Below are 15,144 nucleotides of genomic sequence, written 5' to 3'. Positions count from 1 at the left end.
AGCCGCACAGGTGATTACTACCTGCCATGTGGTCCCCCTGCATGTTGGCTGCTCGGAAGTCAGCGGCTTTCCCATACTCGTCAACGTGGTGCTACGGTGGGCCCTTTCCCTCCTTGACCGGTGGCCATTCCGCATCCTAAGAATCCTATTTTTTTGCATCTAAGGTTATACTTGGAATATTTTTTTTCATTTCATACTTTTTAGATTAAGTAAAATCTAATATATATATACATCACTCATTTAAACTTCATCAAATTCTTATCCCATATAACAATAGAATAATAACAGCATGTTAATTACAAGAAGACATGTTTGTCCAGTACCATTTTTACAAGGTCAAAATTACTACGTTGAAGGTACTTCTGATTTTTTTTATGTGAATAAAGATGATTTTTAAAACCTTAACCTAACAAAAGGGAAAGGGAAAAAAACACAGATTCTATGAATGAGTCCATCCTCCAGTGAACTTTCCTTTTTGCCCACATTCTTCCTGCAGTCAGTGGGCATAAAGCTTCTGCCTTCTCTCTTTTTACACTATTACTGTGAAATCCTGAACTGAAGTCTACACAGAGGAAAACGACTAGCAAATGGTGTAATTCTGATTTTTAAAGTGCTTCTGTTTTTTAATTTTAAAAGAATTTGACTCACTCAGAAATGCTTCTAGAAAGATTTAAAAAAGTATTCAAGCGTAAGAGGGAAAACTACGCTATCCTTTGCAGACTTTTGCAGTGTGCTATATATAGAAGGATTCTTCATATGCAATACATTGTAGTAACAATAACAGTAGTAATAACAACAGTTATAATAATAGCAGCTGATACTTATTAATACCTTACTAAGGTGCCAGGCGCTATTGTAAGTGCTTTGCATGTAATGGCTTAATCCTTACAACACCCGATGAGGTACTTGCTGTCATTATCCCCATTTACAGAGAAAGAAACTAAGGCACGGTGAGATTAAGCATTTTCCCAAATTCACAGCAACTAAGAGACAGAGCCTGGATTTAAACGCAGGCAGTCTGGCTCCAGCACTGATAATCTTCACCACTATGCAATCCTGCCTATTATGAAGTATTAAATGAGAATTGCTAAGTTAGATATTCAACAGTTCAGAGTTCATTGGAGTTTTTAAACTATGAATTTCACACAGAAGTCTATCCCTCTAAAAAGCTAACACTAAATATGAGTGGATCATAGTAATTTTGCATATTGACTTTTTAACAAGGACACACCCTGCCAAGTTGATAGAAAATGAGCTGGGTTATAGCAAATCTAGATGTTCTAGCATACTTGGAAACACTGCTTAAATTCGCATCACTTTAAAAGCTCATTATCAACTAAGCAAAAAAAAAAAGAAAGAAAGAAAGGAAATACTTGACATTTTGGTATCTGTGATATTAAAAAGAACTAATATTTAATATTCAAGTGGCAACAGCTTGTAGAGTTTCCACACAACATCCACAGGGATCGATTTTTCTTTAAAAATGGACTTTAGGAGTCTGCCTTTTAAACAGGTGACACATCCATTCTCTGAATCCCTCTTTCCTCCTGGCACCATGGGGCACACACTGAGTGCGGCAGCAGACATATAATTCTTCACTGCAGGATTTGTCTATGCAAATAATGGGAGAATATGAGAAATTAAGAAAAATGTAATTTCCACTGACTCAACCTCGATGTAATCTCTGCTACTAAAAATGAATAGATGTCTTTAGAGGGCTTTTCTCCATATGCTCCCTCAATCCCCTTTATATACTATCCACAAGAAGAGAAGACTCGTCATGGCCTAATTGATCATCAGTTATTCCACACCTGTACCAAGGCCTCCTAATGACAAGTTACGGTTGCCTGGCGTTTTTCCAGCATGACTAACTATCACAGTACTAATTTACTCACCTGTGGAATTTTCAACTTCCCCAGCCTGCTGTCAAGAAGATGCATAGTAATGGAATAAAGATTTAAAAATGCTGAACACTATGAAACATTTCACTGATATTCCAATAGAAAGCTTTCACTAAATCATGTGTTCGGTGGCTAATTACTCATTGCTGCGGTAAAAAAAAAAAAATCAAAACACTGGTCATATATACATTTCCCTGCTAGAATAATAGGAGACAAGTGAACACATTTTTCTGACATAAAGAAAAAAAAATTCTGATCAGATTACCTAAAACACGTTTCTTTTGTCTCCATGTATTTAGTGAACATACCAAAGTTAATTACTATTATGTTCTACATCACAAAGCACTTCATTTTTGTTAGTATTATTTAAGAAAATATTTTTCCCATTTCGAATGGTACAGTGAAGGAGTGATTTGTTGGATTTTTTTTTCAAGAAATGTGGAGAAGTTTAGGATGGAGATATAGGTATGTATGACTCTAATTATCTGAAATAGTAAACCACATTGTAACATCTTTGCTAGATAATCTGGCCCAAGGAATTTTTTAATGCGAGGTTATGTTCTTGAAAATTAATATTTGGGATGCCTGGGTGGCTCAGTCAGTTAAGCGTCTGCCTTCAGCTCAGGTCATGATCCCAGGGTCCTGGGATCAAGTCCTGCATTGGGCTCCTTGCTCAGCGGGGAGTCTGCTTCTCCCTCTGCCCGCCGCTCCCCCTGCTTGTGCTCTGTCTCTCTGACAAATAAATAAATAAAATCTTAAAAAAAAAAAGAAAATTAATACTTGTCCTGGAAAATTATTATACACAAGTATAAGAGCTGACTTTTCTGGAGATCCTATAGTCAACTGCATTCACTCTGATATTGAGATATATTTGATGCACCTGTGAAAATTATATAGAAATTGTTTGACCAATTTCTATACATATGCTTGCTTGCTTATGATACAAGTAAAATTTAGAGATGAAAGCCCAGGATTTCCTACAGAAATTTAAATAAAATTGCTCATTTAATTCCTATATTCTGTTATATATAAATTCTGTAGGTTGCTCATTCACCCATCCTATAGTGTTATTGGGTCGGATGAGGGGAAAAAAGCTTCCCAGTCAAGTTTGAGAAACCCTTTATTAAATGTAGGCTTGCGTCACTGTTACAAAATTTCACTTCAGAAACTTCAATATGCTAGCACGCATTCGGAAGAGAAGACAAAGTGTGGTCTTTTCCAACCGTGCTTGACCCAGACCCGTCTATCCCAACGCATCTGTGAAGCCAAGAGTCTGAACAGGCTCTGCCTTGTCTTAGGCTGATGCATCACAGGTACTCAGTACATTCTAGTGAAACATCAACATTATCCACTTGCAATCGAACTGAAATTGTGTGTGATATATCTTTGCCTCTGACTTGTTCATGAGGATAAATATGCAAATGGAATCCGAAACACAGACTTGTTCCTTCTAACCAGATCTCAGCCCACATACTCGAGAGGAAAAAAGAGTAGTGAAATAATCCACTCTGGCATGTTGACCTACAGCAACGCAATGACTAAAAATAGGATTGTTAAGTGATAGAAAAGGAGAAAGGAAAACAGCAGCTTCCGACTCGGCACATGCCTTCCATTTAGCATATCTGAAAGAACGTTTTCCTCATTTCAAAATTGATAGCCAACTTATTTTTGTTGTTTTGCTATCCAAATTTCTGTCCTCTTTCTCCAGAGCTTATTTGCTCTAACACTGAATTTTAAACATCTCTAAAAATGTTTGATATGTTATTATTCTTTCCAGATATCCTCTGAGAGCCAAGCAAAGAACATTAAGGAAGAAAGGAGAAATGATGCTGGAAACAGTGCAGTGAAAAAAGCCACTTCAAGGAGCAGGGTACCCACTACCCAGAGACTGGACTGTGTTATCAGAATGAGAACTTACCGATACTTCTTGTTACTCTTTTGGGTTGGTCAGCCCTACCCAACTTTCTCAACCCCGTTATCCAAGAGGACTAGTGGTTTCCCGGCAAAGAAAAGGGTCCTGGAGCTCTCTGGAAACAGCAAAAATGAGCTGAACCGTTCGAAAAGGAGCTGGATGTGGAATCAGTTCTTTCTCCTGGAGGAATATACGGGATCTGATTATCAGTACGTGGGCAAGGTAGGATTCCATTGGGCACTTTGACGTTCTGGTTGTAAAGCCTGAAGAAATTACTTCTAATAAATAGATGGGGAGGATGTGAACTATTCCCCCAATACAGTAAGAATTGTTGCTTATCTGGTAAGACTTTTTTTTTTTTTCACTTGAGTAGTTTCGGGACGAAGACTGTAGCAAGAAGCTGAGAAATGTCAGCAATGCAACAAAGAAAGAAATGCTTCCGTTGAAAAAGAAACGCCCACAACCATCCACATAGGATTATCATAAATCCTTTAATTTTTACTTTAGCTTGAAAAATGTGGTCCAGCTATTCTATAAACCAGGATGTATTAAAAATAGGAATAGAGCGATTAAGCTGTAAGGGAAGGAAGGTTCCTTTTTCTCATTCTGAAAGCAAACATTCTGAGCGTCAGTCCTTTGGCCGTGTTCAAATTAACTACTTCTTAACACGGCTCCCCGACCGTGTCATCCTTTCCGTGACCAAATGGAGCCCTTGGTCCTCAAAACCCACCACTGCCTCAGATTTGGTTGCGGCTGCTGTCGGGTTTGTCTTGTCTCAAATAATTGGCAAGAGCCAGGCATTTCAAAAGCTTGTGATTTAACTGTGGCAAGGTTCACAAGAGAGAAAAATGGTGATGTAGAGGTGCTATTTCCAAGTATCATCTGACCATTTTATTGACTCTAGAAAGTTGAATGAGGAGGCACCACTTATGATAGCCCTTAGAGATTACTGGCTGAGTCAGGGAAACAGCTCAGTTATACTGTCATCGTGAGTTTCACTGAAATTTTATCATCAGCTACATTCTTGTTGCAGAATATCTGCATACTGCAACGATGGGGGAAAAAACAGAGACACGGATTTGTACTTTGTAGGTTCTGTGTTTCATAATATGGTATTGATAAGAAGAGTAATTGTCACATACCCTTTATATAGGGAATGAACATAACAGAAAAGATAAAATGTCTGTTTATGATTACAGCCATGATTTTGAAATGACTATATCAGGATAGCATGCGAATAGCATAAATTTTGCAGATTCCAAGGGCTGCATGTTCACATTTCAAGCTGTTATCAAATATCCCTAAATAAGAAGGTGCAAATATTCTCTTTAAGTATTTACCACTATAAATGAAGGAAAGCCATTCATGGCTTGGGCTGAGGTAACCAGGCATTGTTCCAATGAATGAATTATTAATGTGGAATAAAGTAGGAGAAGAAGTATTCAGTGAAGGGGTGAACATCAACACAGATCCCCAAGGGGTTAGCCTTGTATTTGACGTGAAAATCACACGCTGTGTGACTGCTGAAGAAAGTCCACTTACTTGTACTTCACTCCATTTCCTTGTGAAATTTGATGAGCAAGCACTACATTAATAGAGTAATGGTTGTAAATAATAATCATCTTACAATCTTTAAAGCACTTTCTACAATACAAATAACATTATTGTCATAGAAGATTAAATTGTTTTAAATGCTTTGACTAAATAATTGATTCCCCTTTTTTTTCCTTTCTGCTTTTTCTTCAAAAGTTGTGGTGCCATTTTATACCAAAACTACCACCTGTTCTTAAAGAAAGGCTAGGATATATCAGGATGCTAGCAGCAGAAATGGATAAAACCGCATAGGAATCAGTTTTACCATGGTAATTGTGAGAGGTAATATTGCCATGGGGTAAAGTTTCGAGCTGTGGACTCAAGCAGATCTGAGGCCGCATCGCTGCCCTGCCATTTGTGTGGCCCAAGGCAGGTTGTTAACCATCCCAGGCTTTAGTTTCTTCATCTAGAAAATTCAGGCGGCAATGCCTACGTCATGGAGTTAAAGTGAGACAAGAACCAGGGACTGGCACATAGTAGGTGCATAAAGATGTTCTTGTTATTGGTGAGAAAATCCATTGTATATGCTCTATTAATAATAATCTATCTGTAATGCATTGAAGCGGAGTATTGATTTCTGTATCATTGCAAAAGTAAAATGAAGTAATTACAGGATCTCTCAGTGGGTGGAAAATGTAAAGGATGGTGACAAAATCCCTTCCCAATCAGAGCTTCAATTTAACCAGTTGGAGGTGGATATTTTATTGGCAGCTAGACATATTTCCCTACCTCACCCCCACCTCCTTGAAGATGTGACACATAAGAGATTATCGGTTGGGAAAAAAAAAAAAAGGCAAGGGTAATCACTGAAGTTGTCATGGACCCCGCATTGCTACGACAGATGTGTTTAAGAGATGTTCTTCCTCAATTAATAGGGCATTTCCCCAAATATATCTTTGGGGTTATGTTTTATCAACATGTGAAAGGATTTGAGTATAATATGTTTTTACCACAGTTAAAAATAGACCAAAAAAAATTTTAAAGAAAAAAAAAAAGTTTGTTCCTCACGTGGCAAAAGGTTGGTCCACTTTTACATAGATCTGGAACAAAACATACACCTGATGTGGGGATCTGGATCCCCGAGGTTAAGAAACTTTTGGGAAAAAAAAGAGAAAAAATAAGATTAGACTATAGCAGAGGTTCCAAAATATTCTTGGTTCACAGTGCTCTTATTATCTCAAGAATTGTTTTCACAGTGTGCTTAGGACCCAAGAAACAGATCCAAACACCTTAATAGCTATTTATGTTCTAACCAATAAGTAGTTCTTTGAAAAAAATACACAGCAATTAATAGAAAAAATAATATTTTAATTTTATTCTTAAATAACCACAGTTTCTTACTTACAGAATGTGGGCATCTACTGGGCTCTGCGCAATTTCTAAGATTAGACACTGCCCCTCATTTCCTTTCCACGTTGATTTTGCACTGTACTCACTTATCACAAGTACTGTGGGGAATCCAGCTTAACAGACATGTGACATCATCGAAAGGAGTGTAGCACCACCTACTGTTGAAACTGTGAACTACCCTGAGCTAGTAATTCACAAGGAGTCTAACAGAGCCCAAGTGTTGCTATATTTCCCTTGAAATTTAAAAATACTTCCTGGCACCAGGGTGGGTTCCCCAGGATGCTTCAGTATGTACTCTGGGAAGCACTGGACTGCAGCTAGGTCAGCACTTAAAGGTGTGCAAAGGCCAACAGAACCTTAAATCATGCTATTAGCCTAATTAAATAACAATTACTTAGAGTCTGTCCTTGGGGCCTGAAACGAAAAAAATTGATCTGTACTTGTAAGGGGCAGAAGCATTAACAGAAGAAAAGTAATGTGTCTGAGCAAGTAGCACTTAAAGTGGAAGAAAGAAGTTTTTACAATATAAGCATCTGTTTCTATTTGTATTTGTGTTCATTGATTTCCATGATTTGTGGTAAGTCTCTAGAGATGACAGTGATGGCGGTGGAGTGAGGAAAATGTGAGAACGGGTGGGAGTGAAGGGCTGTCAGGAGTCGAAGGAGAAAAGAGGGAGGGTCACAAGTGCACCTGAGAAGTAGCGGAAAACAGACTCCTGAGGCTGGGCTAACAATGAAGTGAAGAGACAAGATCACACTTAAAACTTGGAACACAAGCCAAGGCAACGAGACCTCTCTCCTCTAGCCTTCTGAACGCTCCCCAGCATTTTACTGTGTCCTGCGGCAGTAAGATGAGCGCAGAAACGTGACACGGCAGGGCGAGGGAAGGGTGGAGGCATACGCTTACTGTGAATACGAGTGGGGAAGGCCGATTCTATTGAAATATTGACAATCCAGATTCTGATTTATGAGAAAATTCTCAACACCTCTACTCACCTAAAAATGGCGGCGACAGGTGCAGGTTAACAGAAGGAAGGCGTTGTCCTGTATTGGGTAAGAGTTTGTGGGCTTAACAAACAGATATACACAGAGATACAGATAAGGAATCTGTTTTTCTAAAATACCTGACCATCTGGGGCAACTTTTAGCTGATTTAGCATAAGCAGCATCTGTGTCACCTGGGAGCTTGTTAGAAATGCAGACTCTTGGGCCCCACCTGAGGTCTATTGAATTATACTCTGCATTTCAACAAGATCCCCCAGTGAATTGTATGCATATTAACATCTGAAGAGCACGGCTTTTAAAAATGCCTTGGCCCTGGTCTCACCTCCCCAGAGATTCTGCCTCAGTTGGTTTTTGATTGTTGATGATTCTAAGATGGTGGAATTTGAGAACCACAGCCTTGGCAGCATATAACTGGCAGTAATTATAACAGAACATGGCAAGTTCCGTGATAAAATGCGTGTCCAGGAAGTACTGTTGGAAACACGAAGGGGGGGCCAGCTGGGCTTGGGGCCAGGCAGAGCTTCCTAGGGGAGGTGATAATGTTGGAAGCATTCTTAAAGAAGCAGCAGGTGTGAGCTCACAGTGCAGAGAGAGAACTAGCAGGACTTCCCAGTTAATTAGATGCAGAAGCCTAAGGAGCGAAAGAAGTTCAAAGAGTCAGGGACTTCAAGATTGGACAGTCAGCAGAGTGAAAGCGTCACTAATGTTGACACAGAAAACAGAAAGATACATGTGTTCTTGTCAAGGCGGGACAGGAAGAGTATGTGATTTTATACGAAATCCACCCAGGTTATCTTTGGTTTATGTAAACATAATAGAAAAGTAAGGGGGAAGCATCGTCATCTCCCATTTGCAGAAAACCCCCTACCAGCTTTACATAATGTAGCAATTCCTTGAGGATGATTCATATATAGTCTAAGATTAAGTTCAATAAGAAAAGAAGAACATAAGTAGATATAGATTTTGAAGATGTGGGCACTCATTAATACAAAGATGAATATACTTAAAACCTCAGAACTTTTGCACAGTTCCAGGCAGAAGATTTGCACTTGATCATTAAACAGCCCATAGCAATGTTGAATTCCCTTGTCTCCTGCATTTTATCCTTTACAGTGTTCTCTATGCTCTCCTTCCACACAATGTATACATAAGATGAGTCTCCATTAGAAGTCTTTGAGATACTTCTATTTTTAGTAGCATACCAGGAGATCTGTTTTTTCATAGATATTTTCTGATGTTACCTTTTTGGAAGTTGATGATGGTTTTCTCTTGTGGAGCTTTCCCAAAAAACCCAGATATGCTGTGCTTTTTTAAACATCATGAAAATTTGGGTTCTATTTGGGGCTCTAACATACAGGCCTTCCTAACATGCCTTTCTCTTGAGTCTTTACAATTAATGTCTACCCAATTCAACAAAGCCACTCGTCTCAGGATAATTAGCCAGTAATGTTTTAACGGCCCATAAAAATGAAAGTTGTCAGGCACACACTCCTCTAAAATTAGGAATGAACAATTATTTGTTCCTATAATCACATGATCCGAATTCAGTACACATGAAGCAATATTATATTCATTCTGAAAGACAATTTAAAAGATGCTATCATTAAAATATTGCTTTCTTGCGTTCCAATTTTTTTTTTTTTTCTGAAAAGAGCATAAGTTTAAGAGTAGAAAACCTCCTGGCGCTAATTTGAAGGGTGATTCAGAGCCTCATTTAGCCACGGTCACTTTAGACAAGCAGCAACATATTAAAACATCATCACAGCTACAATGTCCTGAGCCCTACTCCCTTCCAAACACTCTGCTCAGTGCTTCAGGTATCTTATCTAAATGCTGTGAGATATGACTTATAGCCCCATTTTACAGATGAGTAAACCAAGGCTCAGAGCACTCAAGTATTTCATCCCAAGTGCACAGCCTGCTAGACTTGGCAGCCAGCTTCTGTCTGACCTCGCAACTGCTCAGTTATATTCCTTCCCCGGTATATCCACTCCTTCACGGAACCATTGCAAGAGCTATTTTTCATTTGATAAAAGAGGGTAGAGCATAAGAAAGACATCTTTTCTTTACCCTCTTTTATCAAATGAAAAAACTTTCCCAGAACATGCTCTGGCATTCAGAGATTGCATGTGGCTCAATGACGCAAATATCTGCTGGTGTGAAACCCAAGGGTAGATAGAAAAAAAAAAAATGTTTAGACTAGTATTAAAGAGCTACTCAAATATGTTTGCATTATTATTATGCACGTTCCTTTTACTTTTTCTGGAATACATCAGTGATATTCAAACTAGTTACATGTGCGCATTTTAAAATTAGATATGCAATTAGCAATCTTTTTGGTCATCGTGATGAAAATGTGTCTTTTCTTTTTATTTCCCTTGATAACCTCTAAACTTCTATTCTGGTTCAGTGACCTGCAATAATCTTTTCTCCCTGAGTCAGGACAAGTGCCTTGGGCACATCTTTCTTCTTCATCATTTAAATTTAATGCTCAGCCATTTAACATTTTTATATCTCAATTGGTTAGTGTATGTAAGAGACCATGCACTGGCTGGTTGAATGTACTCTTAAAAAATGTTTCAAAAAGTAACTTCCTGACTGCCAATATTGGCAGTAATGCTCATTGTGTTTCCACCATCCCCAACCGATTTCCCTTTCCTTTTTTTTTTTAAGATTTTATTTATTTATTTATTTATTTATTTATTTATTTATTTATTTATTTGACAGAGAGAGACACAGCAAGAGAGGGAACACAAGCAGGGGGAGTGGGAGAGGGAGAAGCAGGCCCCCCGCTGAGCAGGGAGCCTGATGCGGGGCTCGATCCCAGGACCCTGGGATCATGACCTGAGCCGAAGGCAGACGCTTAATGACTGAGCCACCCACCAATTTCCCTTTCTTAATGACAAAGGCTTCAATTTGCTAATTGATGCTAAGATGTCCTGTGCGGACAGCAGTTCCCTGAGTGTTAAATGTTCCCTCTCTGCACAGTTGCTCATGTGAAGAGCAGAACGGTTAGAATGTCTGACCTTGGTCATAAACCCAAAGGCAGCTGTTTGGTTGCCTAGTCACACCAGCAGAGTAAAATATAGAAAGGCAAAAAAGGACCCAATCCCAAATCTTCCAACTTCCATGTCATTATGTCTGGAATCCTATATCCTCCTGCTTGTAATTCAATTTGTTGAACAAAATGGAGGGATCAAGGTTAATAAAAGAAAGTTAAGGATTCAGATCTTTTTTGTTCCCACTGAGCTATATTACCTCCATACTCCACAAACTGAACAGTTCTAGAGGTTGTTGGAAAGTTATAGACACTCCAGAGGCTCATTATAACAAATCCCCTCCCATCTATACTATAGACATTGCAATTACCTTAACTTTACTGATTACCTTAACTTGTTTGTACTATTATTAAACAATACAAATACTTGGTTTGCACCAGAATTTTTTGGGTTTTGTCGTATTATGGGTCCACCATAGGAGATGGCAATATAAATATGCAAAATGCCAACATCTTAGTTGACATTTCTTTTCAAATCAAAATCCTTAATTATCGTTCCGACTAAACTTTATTCCAAAAATCAGATAAATATCCCTGACTTAATGGTAATCAACGGTGAAAAGATACTTAAACCACTGATTTTTTTTCATCTTTACTGATAGAATGACATCAATTTAAATATGAGAAGCCAAGAATATATTTGACCAGAATTACAAGTTTAACTTTTAGAAGGCCTTATATCTCCTGTCAAAATGAAAAGATGTCTTTCTTATGCTCTACCCTCTTTTATCAAAAATAAACAAGTTTCTTTGATAACCTTCATCAAATTTAGACATTGTATTTAGATGTAATGTGTCATTGGAATCTCAAGAAGGCATATTTTGTTGTGTAGATGTAGGCTGCTAGTAGCAAATTCCACCTTCCTATAAGCTTTTATGTTGTCAATTATTAAAATGACCATGTAATATAATCCTCATGAGCATGCTAAATATATCAACATTCTTTGCAAACCTACCTTTCCATCTGGAATTAAAGAAGAGGTTGAAAGAAAGTACAGAACTCCCGTCAGACAAAGAGATTTTTTTTCTTATTGCTATTTTGATAAATAAGTAGAAGGAATAGATATTCTCAAAGGTCAACGCGAGGAATCATATTTGAAATTATGTGATCTGGAATAAAAAAGAAAAGCAGCATGCCCAAATATTTCACCAGGAAAATAGTTACGGTTTCTTCCAGTTTTCTATCCATGGAGAATACATACACATAAGAAAAGAGGGGCATTTTAAAAGATTAAAATGTATAGATGTGTGAAATATATGAATAAATATTTGAGGTGAATTGGTATGTTCCAGAAGACCTGAGGGGAGTAATAGCGGCATAACAAAAAGCTTGAAATATCACTCTGGATGTGGGATTTAGTGGTGACTAGAGGACACTGAGATTGGAGTTAAGAAGGCAATTGAAGAAGTTATCTCAGCTAAGACATTTTCGAATACATCTGGAGAAAAAATGCTTTTTGTTCATTCGACAATCCAAGGAGACTGCCTGTGTCCACACCCCAGCTACACTCTGACCACCTGGGTAACATTGGGCAAGTTATCTAACCTCCCTGCCCCCAATTTCTTCCACTGTTACATGAGGAAGTAAGAAAGTTACTGAGGTGAGGTTTTAATAAATTAATACACAGAAAGGGCTTAGAACACGGTCTGGAATATCATGCTCACAAAGGGAAGACCAGCTAAGAAGGGAAGGCACCCTGCAATCAAGTGTGCCCTCAAAGAACAGGAACAGTGAAGAGAAGGAAGAACCAAAGGTGCCCAGGGGATTATTCCCCTAATGTTCAGTCTCCTTCCATGAAGTCAAGTATGATGGGCCAGAAGACAGTGCCAAGCAGCTAAGGCGGCTGCAGATGTGACTCATAAGGCAATTCAGAGAACTACGCATATGTAAAAATATGAAGTCTTCCTTATTATCCCAACCAAACTAAAAATGAAATGTGCACTACACTTCACGTTGTTTGATGATCCTGGTAACTTCTGTAGATCCTATTAAGGCTATTTATTATCTCATTTTAAAAACATCATCACTTTACACAATTTGGAGTTAATATTATTTAAAAGGCCTGAAATGTTAAGAGTCTAATTAGGTCTCATTATTTTTTTCAGTACAAACTTGGATGCATCCAACAATGCAAAAATGACGATTGCATTTAGGGTATACTCATGTTTTAAGTTGGAATAATCATAATTAAGTTGTTAGGTTGGAATTAATATCGTAATCTCCTTATATTATTGAACCAAAGTTTTACTGAGGGAAAAATCATTCTTGACTTAATTTCTTATCCTGAATGTTTCACCTTTTTAAGAGTGAAATAATTAATTCTTTGTTTAAAGTTCAACTTTGACCTTCCATATATTGAGTAGTGTTTTATACTGGGTCCCAGGGCTCCTTTTTCAATTAGTACTTTAGATATTGAATTTGAATCTTCACATACTTATATCTTTGTAAACTCTGCAGGACCCTAGACTACATGTTTTATTCATCTTTGTAGTCTTAAAGGTGCTTGGCACAGATTTGCACCTTGGAAACAGCCAAATATTACTTGAGATTAAGCTGCAATTACTGAAGAGTTAAAACCTGCCATGTAATCTAGAAGTGTTTCCTAGTTTATTGGTGTGCATAGTTTGATATGGATATCACTGATAGTGTTTCGTGTCATTGGGTTGACAAGCGAAAATCTAAAGTCTTTAAAATTCAAGGATATATTAGGTAGTAAACATATAAACCAAATTTATTATGTCTTTCCATGGAAGCTACCTCTGGAAATTTCACATCAAAATGACACAAATACTTTATGATACAATAGGAAAAAGCTCAAGCTACCTTGTGCAAACCAGAGAAACTGAAGACAACACAGCTGTATGTGTGTAAACAAGGAAGATAAAAAGAGAATATACAGCAAATAATATCATATCATAAAAGTTCGTTCCTTTAAGACTTTTACAAATGAAAACCAGACAACATTTAGGGTCCCTTTAAGGAAGTTTGAAGCAAAATGGGAAAAAGTGAGAGTTGGCCAACAGAAAGCACATTTTTCTTAAAATTCCTAGGAAGCTATAATGTGTAGACAATTCAAGTGTGTGGTAAAAAAGAAATCATTTAAGACCTGAAAATGCTGATTGCAATAATTCACACACAAAAAATCAACTATGGAGAAAAATGTGATAATACAGGGAGAGAAAAATTCTATATAATGACTAATTCTTTTCTTTACCAACTATATATTCTCCCAATCAACATATTTTGAGTTTTCAGAGGAAAAATAATCATTTCTGGAAAATAATCTCATCTTAACTCTTTCTACCATTTATATACCAGTACAATTTAGAAGAGAAACAGGAAAGAGAAGATGGCCAAAAAATCCTGCTTTAACATACAATCATGCAAAATTTTAGCATGCTTTATTGTTTTCTTTCCACAAATTGTAAAGCATAGGACTCTGGCTCATTTCCTTACTTAATCTATAGCCTAGAGCTTCTTCCCCCTGCCCCTGACCCCCCACCCCCCACCCCCAATGAAGGTAAATACCCCCTGGAAAGCAAACTTCCCCTTTAGAAATCAAGCAAAGCAGAATGGACTATAAAAAATTACCGCTTATTCTACTGTATCTTCTTTCTCTACTTTTATTGAGAAATAATTGACATACATCACTGTGTAAGTTTAAGGTGCAAGGCATAATGGTTTGATTTACATATACTGTGAAATGATTATTGCTACATTAGGTTCAGCTAGCATCCATCTTCTCATATAGATACAATAAAAAGAAAAAATTCTCTTTGTAATGAGACGATTTATATCTTGAGTGTTCTATCCATCTTCCCAACTATAGGTATTATGTAAAAAGAGTAAAAAGGGAGGGGCTATTTACCTTGTGCAAAAGCTCTGATCTTGGTGGATCACTGATTCACCTGCCTCTTAAAGGAAAATGCTTTTAAAACGAAATCAAGAAAATTAAGTGACTTGGTCAAACTTGAGTGGCAGTATTTTATTCCATTTTATCTCCCTTTCAACAGTCTAGACATCACTTACTAGAGTTTTAAAATGATAATGTCGTAGTTGGGAACTTTACTACAATGGCAAACCATCAGGTAATTTCTAAGGAAAGGGAGGGTGTAGGATGGGGAGAGAGGGAATAGAAAATACAACACAAAAGAAATCACTCCCTGGCAAGCAAAGAGTATTCCAGAAAATTTGTAATGAGATAAAAAGCAATGGTAATGTTTTCTTACACTTTTATCAGGTGCTACGATTTATGAAGCACTCTTGCATACAAGCGTTCCTTGAATGACCACACTTCCAGTTGAGCAGGATTAAATCCTTCTGGGT

The 15,144-nt window shown here is 37.6% G+C and overlaps 1 protein-coding gene across 2 annotated transcripts in view; it reads left to right on the top strand.

The window, feature by feature from the left end:
- The first annotated feature begins 3,807 nt into the window (after positions 1–3,807).
- The window catches only part of CDH6 (cadherin 6), a 49,518-nt gene continuing 38,181 nt past the window's right edge, over positions 3,808–15,144 (top strand). Inside the window, exon 1 of one of the 2 annotated variants that reach the window (XM_021695920.1) lies at positions 3,808–4,035. In XM_021695920.1, coding sequence (XP_021551595.1) covers positions 3,808–4,035 — 228 coding nt within the window. The remainder of the gene's footprint in view (positions 4,036–15,144) is intronic. The other variant, XM_044916982.1, reaches the window with a different exon arrangement.

The sequence above is a fragment of the Neomonachus schauinslandi genome, chromosome 7 (assembly GCF_002201575.2).
Source record: "Neomonachus schauinslandi chromosome 7, ASM220157v2, whole genome shotgun sequence".
Lineage (NCBI taxonomy): Eukaryota > Metazoa > Chordata > Mammalia > Carnivora > Phocidae > Neomonachus > Neomonachus schauinslandi.
This window is presented reverse-complemented; position numbering and strand designations above follow the sequence as displayed.